A 14,539-nucleotide genomic window follows, 5' to 3' on the forward strand; every position below is an offset into this window, starting at 1 on the left:
TCGTTACCGAGCTCTTCAGGACACCCCTATTGTGTTGACAGTGCGGCAGCAAAGATTCAACAAAAAATTTTTGTTTCCTATGATTCCCAGAGATTGCCCTCAATCGCCAAGTAATAATAGGCCAAGCGCGATTTTTTTTTTTTGCGTTAATGTGCGCATAAATCTATGATAATAAAGTTTAGCTGCGAAGAACAGTGGGACATCCACGTGCCTACGCTCTTTCACTTGCTTTTCTCTCAACGCAAGCACCTAAGCAATGACGTCCATTTATGTCACAACTGCATAGAAACAGAGTCGAATTTGCAGAGCACTCAGTGTGTAGTACACGCTTGCCACTGAGCGACAGCGCTCACTGATAACGTATAACACAAATGCTTCACATGCACTTTTACACAAACCATTCAGCATATAGTTTAATGACCTTGTATAGTATTGGTACCGGGCTTCATAGCATTTGGGTGTTTTCTAACCAGAAGCCAACTCGCGAATATAAAAACACAAAGAGAGTACAAACGAACGCAAAGGTTATCGGTTTTGATCGCCAAGAGACCTGAATATCGATACTCTATTCGTGTGAACACAGCTTTTTTTCTTTTCAGGCCAATGGCGACAGCGACGCCCAACATAATGACGGCACACTAGAAGTGTCCAAGGCTTTTAATTAGTTACGATACTTTAGCTTCCAACACCATCACAGCGTTTGCATTGGCGTGAACTCGTGTTGACGAACACGGAGAAGAGACTCGAAACGTATACATCGGAGTACAGGCTCACTACACCAAGGTCGGTTTGTCATTCTTTCTCTTTGTTTCGCGTTGCTCAATGCTCCCTTCTAACTGGTACTTTTCTCCATGAACGGAATCGGACCGTCATCCACGTGTACGGCAGGGTAACGCTTATATTTCTGCAGGCGACGAAACAACTTGGAAACAATGCATGGTTGCTACGTGAAATGATGAGTCACCCCGATAAAGTGATCCGATTGACAGGCAACAAAACACTAGCAGTGGATTAGCTCTGCCATGCCAGGATATACGTAGCGTGAGCTACGAACTCCCGGACAGAAAAACAGGTGGACAGAAAAACAGGACAGAAAAACAGGACAGAAAAACAGACACCTACAGGTGGACGGACGGACAGTTAGATGGACGGACCGATAGATGTACGGACAAACGGAAGGACTAACGAGTGCGTTCACTCGAGTCAAGCACCAGCCCTTTAGTGACACGTCATTCCAGGAGCTTCCAGGCCAGCTGTGCACCGTCTGATGTCACTGCTCCTCGCCCATACGCAGCACGCCTCTCAGTAAGCCACGCGAAACTGCTCAAACTCGGTCGGCGTACCTTCCGCTACATAACGGTTTATCACCGTCAAGCCTATCGAGAGAGCGTCAATTATTGCACAACGGCGCATACAAACGCCCATTCGGTTGGCGCACTTTCGAGGGCTAGATTTGTGTGCGCTCGCAGGCGGCATGTTTTTAGCGTACGATGACGTTGTGACCGAAATCTAAGAGCTTAAAAGCTGCGCACAATACGCCAAAATTTCGTTTTGCAAAAGCAATGATTAAGCGGCCAAACTTCTTCCACACACAAAAACGAACTGAAAAGCTTCACCGCAAAGCGAATCTCAATGTGGCGGTGCACCCTTTACAGGATTAAACTGGACGCGGCGAAATGGAACGATGCTTGCATTCCGCGGTGCGGAGCTTACACGCGGGAAACTAACAGTGTGCTGTGCTGACAACGGAGTTATCAATTTAGATGCGGGAGAGCTGAAGTTTACTGTTCGAGCTTGCCTGAAGCGATCTCTGAGAGGATTATGCAGCTGATATGACAGTCGTACTTCGTATCAGTCTCGAAAAAGTGTTTTCATCAGCGATGTTTAGATTTTGTGTACTTTTGGTGCTTTTTGTTTGAGCAGAAAGCTGTTCTAAAAGAATAAGCCCGAGAAACGATCATAGTGCTGCTCTACGATGTCTTGTTGTGGGGCTTCCAAGGACGTTGTCCCGCGTAACAGCACGAGACCTGATGAGGACTTGCGTGATGAGGTGGTGAAAGCAGTTAGAAGCGCACTATTTTACAGCGAGCCTGTCTAAGTCTACCCTGTGTTGCTGTCGTCGTCGTCGTCGTCGTAGTAGTAGTAGTAGTAGTAGTAGTAGTAGTAGTAGTAGTAGTAGTAGTAGTAGTAGTAGTAGTAGTAGTACGCACTACACGGGTCACGTGGCCAGGCGAGGAATGAATAAAACAAAAATGATGATGATGATGATGATGATAATGATGATGATGCACGTGATATGACACGCTTGCAGCTTCGCTGTGCGACGGTTTTTGGCTGTAGACCTCGCTGAATTTCATTGCATTACAATGAACAGCGCGAAATAAACAAGAGTCCACTTTACTATCACTTTTTCGCACTGTTTATCATAATGCATTCCTACCAACTTGCCCAGCTAACCACTCTTGTGAATTTTATTTTATTTTGTTCGGCGATACAGGTTATGCCAGTCTATTAAGTAGAAGGCAAAAAAAAAAAATGGGTGAATTCTATCAGATCTATTTCGCAAGTGACAGATCACACCATTTCAAGACTACGCTTGTGCAGGGTTCGCACACAGGGCCAATCCGCTCTCTCGTGCCACAGACCAAGAGCGTGACGTGGCTAAAGTGCAGGCAGCTGTGACATGTCATTCTGGTATCATTGCTGTCGCATTGTACAACGCTGTCACTGCGCAATACCGCCACGTAGTCGTAAAATTGGTGCCGAACTTACTACCTCGGAACAAAGTAGTACAAGAGTGATACCACTGATACTAGTAATGAGAGGAGAGCTTTCGCGCTTTTTTTTCTTTGTTCCTACCCACAGACAGAGCTGCCAGTCGCAGTCGGTGCGATGCTGCACAGCTCTAAGACGAAGACAGTGTCGTTTGAGACGCTGCCTGCGACGCTCACAACAAACGACGCATACGCCATCTCCACGGCAGGCTCACTCACGAAGGCGTTGATGTTCTGCGACTTCAACTTGAATCTCAGACTCACTCCAACGTTTTTTTTGTTTGTTTGTTTTTCCTCGGGAGTGAAAACTCGCCCACTCGAAGACAATTTCCCGAAGAGTTACTCAGCTTACCCTTTCCACACGCCACTTTCGCGATTCCGTAAAGTTCGGCGTTTATACGTAATCTGAAAGCTCAAGTCACGTTCTCCGAAGCTTGCCCCGATAGCACCGAAATAAATGTCTGCGCTCCAAAATGCTCAGCAAAAATTCGCTCTCTACAACGTAACGCCTAGCACCACGCCGAACTTGTAGTCTTCCAGGGCAAAAAAATAAAACAAAACACGCTACAGGCTGCCCGTTTTCTACACTATAAGCAGACACTTTCGCGTGCGAGGAAAAAAAAAGACGAGTGGAGTTTGTTCTTCTCGGGGAGTTCACATCTGGCGAAAAACGGCGACGAGCGCAGCGATTTCTCGGAAAATGCGCACCACGAGGTCGGCTCGCCCAGAAAACTCAAGTAGTACAATCGCCTCCAGAAACGGATAGGAGGTGGAAGAATAGGGGCAATAAAAATAGAGAAGATCACTATATATCTACAATATATGTATGTACGTCGAGGCCAACATACTCGAGAAAGCTCTTCCTTCGTTCTTAAGAACAATTCTCTCTCCGTGTCTTCTTCTTCTTCTTCTTCTTAGTCTTCCGAGAACAATCCTTGTTCCTCCTATGTAGGGAACACTCTATAGGGGCGGCGGCGCCGCCTTAAGTGTTATAGAGACGGAATTCTCAAGTGCTGTCAAAACAAGGCCGGTTCACGGGATCGAAAAAAAAAAGGCATCGACGTAGTCCTACTACACATCAGTGCACAGCAGCCGCGGGGGGCAACACACGAAAAACGGCGGGCGAGAAATCTCCATTAGCGAGAGCGAGCAACCCCGGGATCGAAGAGGAATTGAAAATAATTGCGCCAAGCGTCGGTCCGATTCGAGCCTATCAATCTTCATCCGGGTCGGTCTCGGCCACGACGACGACGGTATGGGACAAAGGTTGGTTGAAGGGCGCGCACCAGCTCTCTCGATCGGGATGCTGCCGGATTTGCCCGGAAGAGAGCTTCAGTTTGCGCGCCGCGGACTTATCGCTTTCTCGTTGAAGATGATGTGCCGACGACGTACAGAGAAGACGAACGGCGGGCAAACCGTACGCGGAAACCTTTAACCTCAAAGAGAGAGAGAGAGAGTGTGTGTGTGCGTGTGAGAGAGAGAGAGAGAGAGAGAGAGACGACCTTTCGAAAGTGTTTTGCGCGGTGTATCGATTCGAGGTTTAAACCGAACAACGAGAATAACGGCGGTGTGGCAGGAAAGCACTTCAGGGTGAAAATTGAAACGGACAATTCAGACTTTTTTTTCCCCTCACGATGTCTCCGCAGATAGAACAAGCTGTCGTCCTTCACCCAAATAACTTTGTTAAACACACGTGCTGGGAAAATGTCGCGCTGAACGTCAGAATACAATAGCCTATAGCTATTCTGGTAAATAGATATAGGCTGTGTTCCAATTCTCAGACAGCACGTATACAGTCTACGCAGACTGCTTAGAAGACAGCACCGAGCTGTCCGAGTATTGGAACACGTCTGGACGACTTTTACGCCACGATGCGCCACCTCGCGTCTGGAAAAACAAAGCCAAAGTAAACAACCGTAACAGTTGTATTTTCTGGCTCATTTCACGTTCAAAATCTAAAAAAAACATTAAACGTTACTCAGATTGAGCGTCTGGAGAAGCGTCAGCTTGTGTGCAGATGACCATTCCGACGAGATCCGATCTACCTGGGCGATTCGCTGAGCCCCCATCGTGTTTTGACAGCGAAGTAGCCTGCATCGTATTTGTCTACGATGCGGTCTTCTCGAATCTGTCTATGTTACCGGCTACGTCAGAACTAGAATGAGACATAAGATGGCCGCCATCCATGTAGCTGTCTATTTAATTGGAACACACCCATAGTTAAATTCGAATGTGTCTAGTGGAAACTCGACCATTGAAATCCCTGGCACGGATTACGCCTCCCTGGCGCAGGTGCAGCGGCGGCGGCCGAACAAAGGATCCGATCTACCCGGGGTCGCCGCACTGCGTAGGAACAAGCAAGGAACCAAAGGGGGGGTCCATGTCCTCGCGGCTCCTGGCGTGCTGGTTGGCCCTGGCGGTGGCGCTGACGCTGCTGCTGTCCGAGGCGCAGGGCGCCAAAGGCCGCGGAGGCAAACGCGGCCGCGGCCGCATGCGGTCCTCCGGCTCGGCCAGGTACATCTTCTACACGCACCCGAAGAGGAAGGAGTACTACGACAACCCCAACGTGAGTGGCCTCTCCGAAGACGTAACCCTCCTTCCCTTCCCTGACGTGGACATGGCATATGGGTCACAGACTAATCTGTCCGATATAAACGGCGACATAACGGATCCTATACCGCCTGTGCAAGAGACACCACGTGTTACCAGATCTTAACCAAGCATTCTGTCGCCAGCTACAGAAGATTCGTAGAGAGGTTAACCAGGTCAGCAATCCGGTTGACCATTATGTATACACTGCAGAAAACGTTAAGTGCAGAAAAGACGAAGCTAAAACCAGAGAAAATTGATACCGTCCCCAGTTTTTCGATTTTAAAGCTTCTCTCTTTTTTTTTCAGGCAAATTAGCGTTCTAAGAGTAGTTCAGGAAGCGGATGGCCGGAACGAACGTCCATAAGGGTTTCGGCCGTAACGGTGGACTAACATTGTTATCTAATATGATTCCAACGATTCAATCCATTTATGTACACCGCTTTTCATTCGTTTATTGTTAAATCAATTCGCTGATCGTCTCTTGCTTATCCCTGCAGCTCACCACTTGACGTCACACACGCCACACCACCAGACCTTAAGGCCGCGTAGTTTCTAGAAGGTGGCCCTTCCTTGAAGTTATGGATGTTTTTATATAGTGACGTTCTATAATGGCACGCTCAGTAGCACCCGGATCATTCTGACACGGACAGTACTCTCAACAGGTTGCGAATAGAGTGATCGAAAAATATCGAACGCCTGAACGATCACCATCAGCCTAGAGAAAGGGAGGGGGGGGGGGGAGAATGTTAACTACACTTTATCCAGTTTGCTGTATACAGAACGAGGGTGCAGACGATCTACAATACTCGCGCACAGTGCAGCGTAGCTACTATAGCGAATCGCCTAAGTCAGCTGCCTTCAAGAACTCTAGATGAGGTGGTGGCTTTTCTAGGCTTATGAGCTGCGAGACCATCTACGACATGAGGTAGAATGAGAATTTCCGAGGCCTTCCGACAGTAGTGAATTAATGTTAGCACCTGTTTGTCGATTCACCACATTCGTTAGCCGGCACTTCCGCCAATAATGTTAAATGTCCGCGCATTGCCGCGGTAATACTATAACACGGGAGACAAAAAAAATACGATAAAAATAATAAATTAACGCCAAAACATTCCGAATAAGGCGTCGAGATTGCGTGGTTGTGCTCGACGTAATTGACGAACTGCCCCGCTCAACCAGAACATTAATGAGCGTCCGCTGTCCGCTAAAGTAAATATATATATATATATATATATATATATATATATATATATATATATATATATATATATATATATATATATATATATATATATATATATCCGTCAAATTATCTCGCACTTTTGCAGTTTTCGCGTTTCAATACCCCATTCGCGCTCGAACGGTGTTGGCGCTCGCGTTTCGTTTGCTCGCTACTGGTCAATTCTCTCTGCTCGGTCTTCGTACGTTCACTTATTGCTGTTATACGACTTGGAGCTTTGCGCGCAAGGTGGATAAAGCTTTAAACAACCCAGCAGAAATCTTTCCTCCGTGTAAGTCCAATTAAGTACGGTGAGCGGACACGTATGTGTGTTCTTGCCTTCTGATTCGATTGATTGATTTGTGGGGTTTAACGTCCAAAAACCACTATTTGATTATGAGAGACGCCGTAGTGGAGGGCGCCGGAAATTTTGACCACCTGGTGTTCTTGCCTTCTCTCACTTCATCTATTCATAAAGAAAACATGCTTTCTACAACTATCGATTCACCTCCTACTCCTTAGATTTTGATATATATATATATATATATATATATATATATATATATATATATATATATATATATATATATATATATATATATTTATAATTTAAATTTAACAGACAAGGAAGACATCCGGTTGGCTACCCTACACTGGGGGATTAGGGAAGGCGACAATAATGCCAAGAAAAGTATAGGGGAGGTTATTTGACCGAATTGTAAGGTAGTTGTGGAGAAAGAAAAGTGGGTGAAAAGATAACTTGCCGTGCGCAGGAACCGAACCCCTGCGACCTTCGAATAAAACACGGAAACACGACCCCTTAAGTATACACTTATATATATATATATATATATATATATATATATATATATATATATATATATATATATATATATATATATATATATATAGATATATATATATATATATGAGATCTGGCATACAATCATTCCAAGGCAGGTATATGGGAAGTTATTAGGCAATTGTAATGTAAATGAGAAGAACGAAAAGTGGCTGAAAAGATAACTTGCCGTGGGCAGGATCCCACTTTTTTTTCTCTCTCTCTCTCTCTCCATATATATATATATATATATATATATATATATATATATATATATATATATATATATATATTCACTGCTAGTGCACCTATACACAATCTTATTGTAAATCTCGTGCAGCATGCCGACATTATGGTTGGCTCGTTCGTACGGTACGCAAGCTTTGTTCCTTCTCAAATTGTGATCATGAAACGTCACGCGGTTCCTTATGCATTTGCATGAATCGAAGGCGATAGGTCATCATCGTTTTCTTGATTGTATTGATCGTGTGTATTGATTTCTGCACCTCACGGGCTTCCGCGGTGCCTCCGAGATCGGAGGCACCGCAGCGCCATGTGCCAACGTCGTGTCAAGACGTCGCCGTGTAACATCACGTTAAATCAGGGCACAAATTTCGGCGATCGAGTGATTTCCTTGCATCACCGACGACGGCCACCTATCGCGTTTGATGAGGCATCTGAGGTTTTCGTCCTAAATAATGTTCGGCGCCTCGGCAGCTCTCGCTCCGATTCACAAACGTAGCCGCCACGAAGACGACAGAAACAGGCGCGCTCCACAAATAGGCGCGCTGGCCCGGGGGAGCGATTGGACGCTGCTATAACGCCTCGGTGCCTGCTAAAAAATATAAAAAAAGAAATGAAGACGTGAAAGTCTGTTGAAAGCGAGAACGGTCAGCAAGGGCCAACGGACGTTTCTGACAGATCCCGTCGCGAGGGCTTCTTATTAAAGCGTCGAAAGGCGTACAGTCCAGAAAGTTACGTCATTTACTCCCCCTTCTCCTCTACCATTCTTGGTCATCTAAGAAACACAGATTGAACTAATAAGGACACAGAGGAGAAAAAATGAGGTCTATGCGTTCAGCGAGGAGGGGCAATGATCAGTACAGGATATATATATATATATATATATATATATATATATATATATATATATATATATATATATATATATATATATATATATCATTACGACAACCGTTCCCGTTTCACTGAGGCTGATAAAAAGGGGAGTATAAGCGTAATGAAGGAAATCTGGGACGGAGAAATAATGGCTTAATAGGGTCATCGCCCTCCCACTCCCCTCACTCCACTTCCCTCCACTCCTCCTCAACCGCTCTACTGACACCGCGCCGGCCCTTTCATGGAAGAGCGCGAATAAAATGTTTTACTCGCCGCAAAGTACACCCACACGCCAAAAGCGAAATTCCGGTCAACGGAAAAAAAAACGAGGGCAGAGAACAAAGAAATTGATGAAACCAACACGCGAGAATGCATTTAAGCAAACAAAAATAAAAAAATAAAGCGGGAAACCAAGTGCTTCAACGTTTTTCTAACGGGCGCAATAAAAATCGTAAAACAGCGCGCAAGCTTCGCGCGAAAATGGCTGAAATTACGACGTCGCCCGTCTCCCACTAGCTTTCTATCTTCATTTCTCTCTCTGTCTTCCTTTCTTGCTTTCTTTTTTTTTTCCTCAGCTGCCTTCGGCGTGTCAGGCCGTCCACTCTGATACCCCCCGGCATAGGTCTGCTGTCATCGCGACCGTTCAGTTCCCCCGGAGAGTCCGGCTCTCCAAACAGTTACCTCACTCGCCACTATGATCACGAATAATAAAGGGGGGGAGGAGGGAAAGGAAAAGCGAAAACAAAAAGAAAAAAAAAGGACAGCAGAAGAAGACAAAACAGAAACCGAAACTACCACGAAAGGATATACAAGAAAGAGGAGGCAGGAGCAAAAACGAACTGTCTCATTAGGGAAGCGTAGTATACGCGTAGCAGAGAGAAAACGGGACCTTTACGGCAGGAGTGCGGCATCGATGAAACGACGGGATAGAAAGGGAAGTGGGGATCAAAAGAGAAAAAAAAAAGATCAAAGCAAGAGAAACGCTTACGCATCGGCAAGCGATCACAATAAAACCGGAAGTCGAGCAAAGCGAGATAAATAAAGGAAATAAGAAATTAAAGAAAAAAAGCAAAAAAAAGGTGAGACAGTGAAAGAGACTAAGTATACGGTCATTCCCGTAAAACACTACGCCCAGATGTCGCACCTCCGGCAGGAACCATCTTTCATGGAAGCGGGAAGAGAAGTGCTCCCCAAGTTCCCCCCTCCCTTTTCTTTCGTTCTTTTTATCCCTAGAAGTCCTCCATCCTCTTCCCTCGTTCGAGGGGCAATCGAGCCGAAAGCAGGTACACGCCACTGGCGTACCGACAAAGCAGGGAAGCTATACAGGGAGGGCCGGCATAAAAACACGAACACCGTCGTGTGTGGAGGGAAACTACAGGGAAAAGAAGAAAACAATAGGGAGAGAGGGAGCTCTTTTGTTACGCAGCGGGAGGCGACGAACGAACTAGTGAGTGACGCGCCCAGAACTCAGCCGGATCCACTAAATACGGGCCCTGATCACCGCTGGGCCAGCCGGGGCGCCGAGATTGGCCCCCACCTATTTTTCCTGCTCGTACCCAGGGGTGCAATGGTATATCGCCGCTTTCCGCGCCGCCTTCTCCAATGACCCGGGCACTGCGCGGCTCGTCGTCCGGACCCTCGGCTGTATGCACGTTAGTCGTCCGTGGGCCGACGCAATATCAGCACCCGACGGACCGATCAACCTCCGGCTTCGTCTCTTCTCTCGCCGTCTCACGCACTCCCGGCTCGAGTGCTTCTGGCTGCGCTATTGTTCCGCAGGCCTATTTATATATGCTGCGGAACCCCATGGGCCGTCACGAACCACTTGGGAGGCAACTATACTCCATTCATATCGTCATCTCTCTCTCTTTCTCTCTGATGAGAGAAGGTTAACTGTGGTAGATCCGTCTCAATACTAAAAGAAATGATTACGGAACGTATAGACCGAACGTCAGTATACATTATGTGGCGTGAATTGGACTTGCATGTCGAAATGCGCCTGCGCTCTTACTTGTATTATATTGTTACGGTGCATCGTCTTGTATTGTTCATTGCACCATAGAGGCTTACAGGGACCGACCATCTTTATGGTATAGGTGTTACGTTAGAGCGTCTAGGCGCCTATATGAAGAAACACAGAAAAAATGTTTAATGAGATGACTCATTAAATTATATCCGCCTACAATGTTCAGTCATTTTTTTTCTTCCTCTTATCTATGACACGCAGGAGACTGAGACATTTCCCTTTTAGTTCAGTGGGCCGATGACTCTATATAGAAACCGGAAGGCAGTGATTGATTGATTGATTGATCGATTGATTGATTTATTGATATGTGCGGTTTAACGTCCCAAAACCACCATATGATTATGAGAGACGCCGTAGTGGAGGGCTCCGAAAATTTCGACCACCTGGGGTTCTTTAACGTGCACCCAAATCTGAGCACATGGGCCTTCAACATTTCCGCCTCCATCGGAAATGCAGCCGCTGCAGCCGGGATTCGATCCCGCGACCTGCGGGTCAGCAGCCGAGTACCTCAGCTACTAGACCACCGCGGTGGAGCCCAGCGAGTGATAGCTTATTTCGAATAGGTGCCCGAAAATCTAATCCACCAAGCGCAACGTATTCCTCTTTCCTAAACATTACGCATACACGGCGTCAACCATCCCGAAAGTGCACATTCGTGGCGCCCCATAGCGGCACCTGGATCATCATGCTGCTCGCTTTGGTGCAGACTTGGTGAACTGTCCTCGCGTCGAAAACTACACGGATATTCAGTTTGGGACGAACGCCTACGCCCTCAACAGCGTTTTGTGTTTAATGTGACGGGCTGAATCATACAACGTACGCCATTACTTATCTCGCGGGACTGCCGTTTTGAATGATGACGCTTTCAAGGCGAGCGAAGGGGAACGTAGGTGCACATATTTCCCTTGCAAAGCCGTAAAAGCCATTATGCAAATGTATGGTCTTACTAAAGAGGTTCCTACGCCGTTTAGCATGTAGCCCTCTCCACTTCAAAAAAAAAAAATGAGACAGTGGAAGGCGGGAACCTTCGTTGTGCGGAGCTTTCAAAGGCCTTCGCATATTCTTCTTGTTGGCGTGTGCCTTTCTAATTTTCCCGTACCTTTCCAAGAGTGATATTACGATCAGTCATTGTTGCTAGTATTGCTACTCTCAACTAAGCTTAACTGAGCTGACTTAAAACGGGATCTCTTAAAGTTCGCTACTTTTCCACTGCATCAGTGCCGTGTGTTGAACGACAGCAACCAATTAGACTGCAGCGAATATTTAGGCGTAAACATTGACAGTAACGTTTCACTTCCGCACATACTGTGAATGATACGATCCCGAATAACCGCAGAGGCTGATTTACTAACCGCGACTTACTGTTGTGAACGTAATCATCCCGACGTTTGCCACCAGACTTTATCTTACAAATTTATGAAGTAACGTCGCATGAGCACATAAGTTTGGTGTGACGACAGAGCAATGGTGTTGTTAACTTCGAACATTTCAAGGTTGCCGACAGTAAACCACGACGAGATCATTTCCTTGCTTTAAAAAGAAGAAATGAAAAGACTTATCTTTTCTTTTTACGTTAAGCATCAGTTCCCTAACATCTTCAGTACAATATCTTTATGCCAGAGCTACGTTAACCAAATGGCGGGTACTTGAAATGTAATTTTAATAACTTTAGATGTTCTCTAATCTCAATATTGGCTTACACACCGAAAATCGCAGTTACTCTGATCTCTCCCTTTTCCCTTCCTCTTCGATAACCACCTTTACTCCACACCAGAAAATGCCAGCGCAACCCTGCAGATTTCAGTAGGCTATAGAAAGAGTATGAGAGGGAGAGAAAGAAAGTTCTACTACAACTATAAACCTATTCTTCGAAGTCAGCCAACCACATAACACGCACAACAAGCGGTACAGCCTCAAGAGGAAAAGGGGGAAACAATACAAAAATAAAATACGTGAAACGCTGAAAGCAAGCTCTGCATTCTGGGTACAGTACATTCGATTGATTGATTGATATGTGGGGTTTAACGTCCCAAAACCACTATATGATTATGAGAGACGCCGTATAGTGGAGGGCTCCGGAAATTTAGACCACCTGGGGTTCTTTAACGTGCACCCAAATCTGAGCACACGGGCCTACAACATTTCCGCCTCCATCGGAAATGCAGCCGCCGCCGCCGGGATTCGAACCCGCGCCCTGCGGGTCAGCAGCCGAGTACCTTAGCCACTAGACCACCGCGGCGGGGCGGGTACAGTACATTCGGACGCACCACAGCAGCCACAGCAACAGAACGGAAAACAAATATATACATGGTATACTACATGGTATACAATAACATCGACGGAAAGAAGACCTTCGGCAAGCGAAAGAAACGTTCATTTCCGGCCCTTAATTCATTGCCCAGTACTCTTCATTCTTCTTAATTTCCCCGCGGAGTACATCGCTTTATATATTTTTATATATATATTTCCATGTTACAGCTGAACAAGTTATACTTCTACAAAACCGTATAAAAGGCGGACCTTATAGGTGGGAAGAAAAGCGAAAACGCGGCGCGCAGCAAAAGCGCAATCTTACGAGCGCCTTCGTATACTGCGGTCGCTAATGGGTGCACCGTTCCTTTTCCCGCGTCGGCCGCGTAGCGCTGTGGAGACACCCAAGAGAATAAAAAAAATGAAAACACAACATACAAAAATAACTGCGAGGCGGAGTTAGAGGCTTACAAATTGCGGATGTTTCCCGCCCTCTGCAGCTGCGGAAGAGTGCACCTATGAGAGCAACCTGGCAAAAAAAAAAAAAAAAACCGCGCGCCGCGGGAATTAAGGGTTAACGGTGCCGCTGAGTGACAACGCGTCGGCGAAACGCCAACAACTTGAGGCGCGATGGGCGCGGCTAATACCGAAAAAAAAAGAACAATGTTTAATTTTGATTTCTCGGCAGATATGCGTTAGTCTTGCACTCTGATTAGAGCCTCGGCACGAAATGCAACGCTGCAGAGTCACTATATAGACTGCAGGTGCGGAACGAAAAACACAGACCACAACAGGAGGAAAGTTACGCTAATTCAAAATATGCCCCCCAAATCTTCTTCGCTCTCGTTTCCTTTCTTTGTACGTGCGCGCACATATGATATGGTATTCAGAGAAGGCTAGCTATACCGTCAGCACAAGGACATAGAGCTTACATGCGCTCAAAGAAAATATAAGGACACAGACACATACATCAACGTCTCAACACTCGTTTCCAATAGGTTTAGTACGTCACACACTATATCTGAGTGGCAACGTTGATTAATTACGGCGTTTCAAAGCAACGCATGAGGCTATGATTTGCTTCAAAATGTAGGCCTTCTAATTACGACCACTCACATATGCACTAATTGATTGATTGCATTCCACGCTTGTCAAAGCCTAGATGTCACGGCTGGTAATTGAACGCGCGACCTCGCGCCCCGCAGTTTAATTAATGCCTTAGACAGAGGCATCTGGCGGACGCTTCATACTTCGACCCAGAATAGCGTTATATCTACAGACAGACAGACAGACAAAAAAAGCAATAACAAGAAGCAACAAAACAAAATAGCCATAAAGATTCGATTTCGAGATCAGAGTCCGGCAACCTGCTGAGCGCGCCACATTTTGCCTCAGGATGTAGACGCGCTGTGCGCGGATGTTAACCTTTACGGTCACCCCTCCTCTTCCTCGGGGCGAATGCCAAATTTCTTACGCTCTCATAGACGCACACCGTTTTTTTTTTTTTTGTGGGGAGAATTTGAGCGTGCACGCAACGTACGCGACGCAATGTGCGAGTTTCCTAACTGAGTTATAGGAGACGGGACATGTGCGCTGCTTGTTAGCCAACATTTCCATCCCGCGTACTTATCTAATAACCAAGAGACGAAAAAAGACAGAAAAAAATAGACAGCGAGAGAGACTGAAGTGCGTAGACCAAAAACCTAGTTAAAGCATGTC

The 14,539-nt window shown here is 46.1% G+C and overlaps 2 protein-coding genes across 3 annotated transcripts in view; one reads left to right on the plus strand and one right to left on the minus strand.

The window, feature by feature from the left end:
- Positions 1-14,539, minus strand: part of Plod (procollagen lysyl hydroxylase) — a 150,099-nt gene that overhangs the window by 92,950 nt on the left and 42,610 nt on the right. The gene's annotated exons all lie outside the window — the stretch shown is intronic.
- LOC119177011 (immunoglobulin domain-containing protein oig-4) overlaps positions 1-14,539 on the plus strand; it is a 49,045-nt gene that overhangs the window by 30,799 nt on the left and 3,707 nt on the right. Inside the window, exon 2 of the mRNA XM_037428362.2 lies at positions 5,067-5,340. Coding sequence (XP_037284259.1) covers positions 5,155-5,340 — 186 coding nt within the window. The 5' untranslated portion in view covers positions 5,067-5,154. The remainder of the gene's footprint in view (positions 1-5,066; positions 5,341-14,539) is intronic.

The sequence above is a fragment of the Rhipicephalus microplus genome, chromosome 3 (genome assembly GCF_043290135.1).
Source record: "Rhipicephalus microplus isolate Deutch F79 chromosome 3, USDA_Rmic, whole genome shotgun sequence".
NCBI lineage: Eukaryota > Metazoa > Arthropoda > Arachnida > Ixodida > Ixodidae > Rhipicephalus > Rhipicephalus microplus.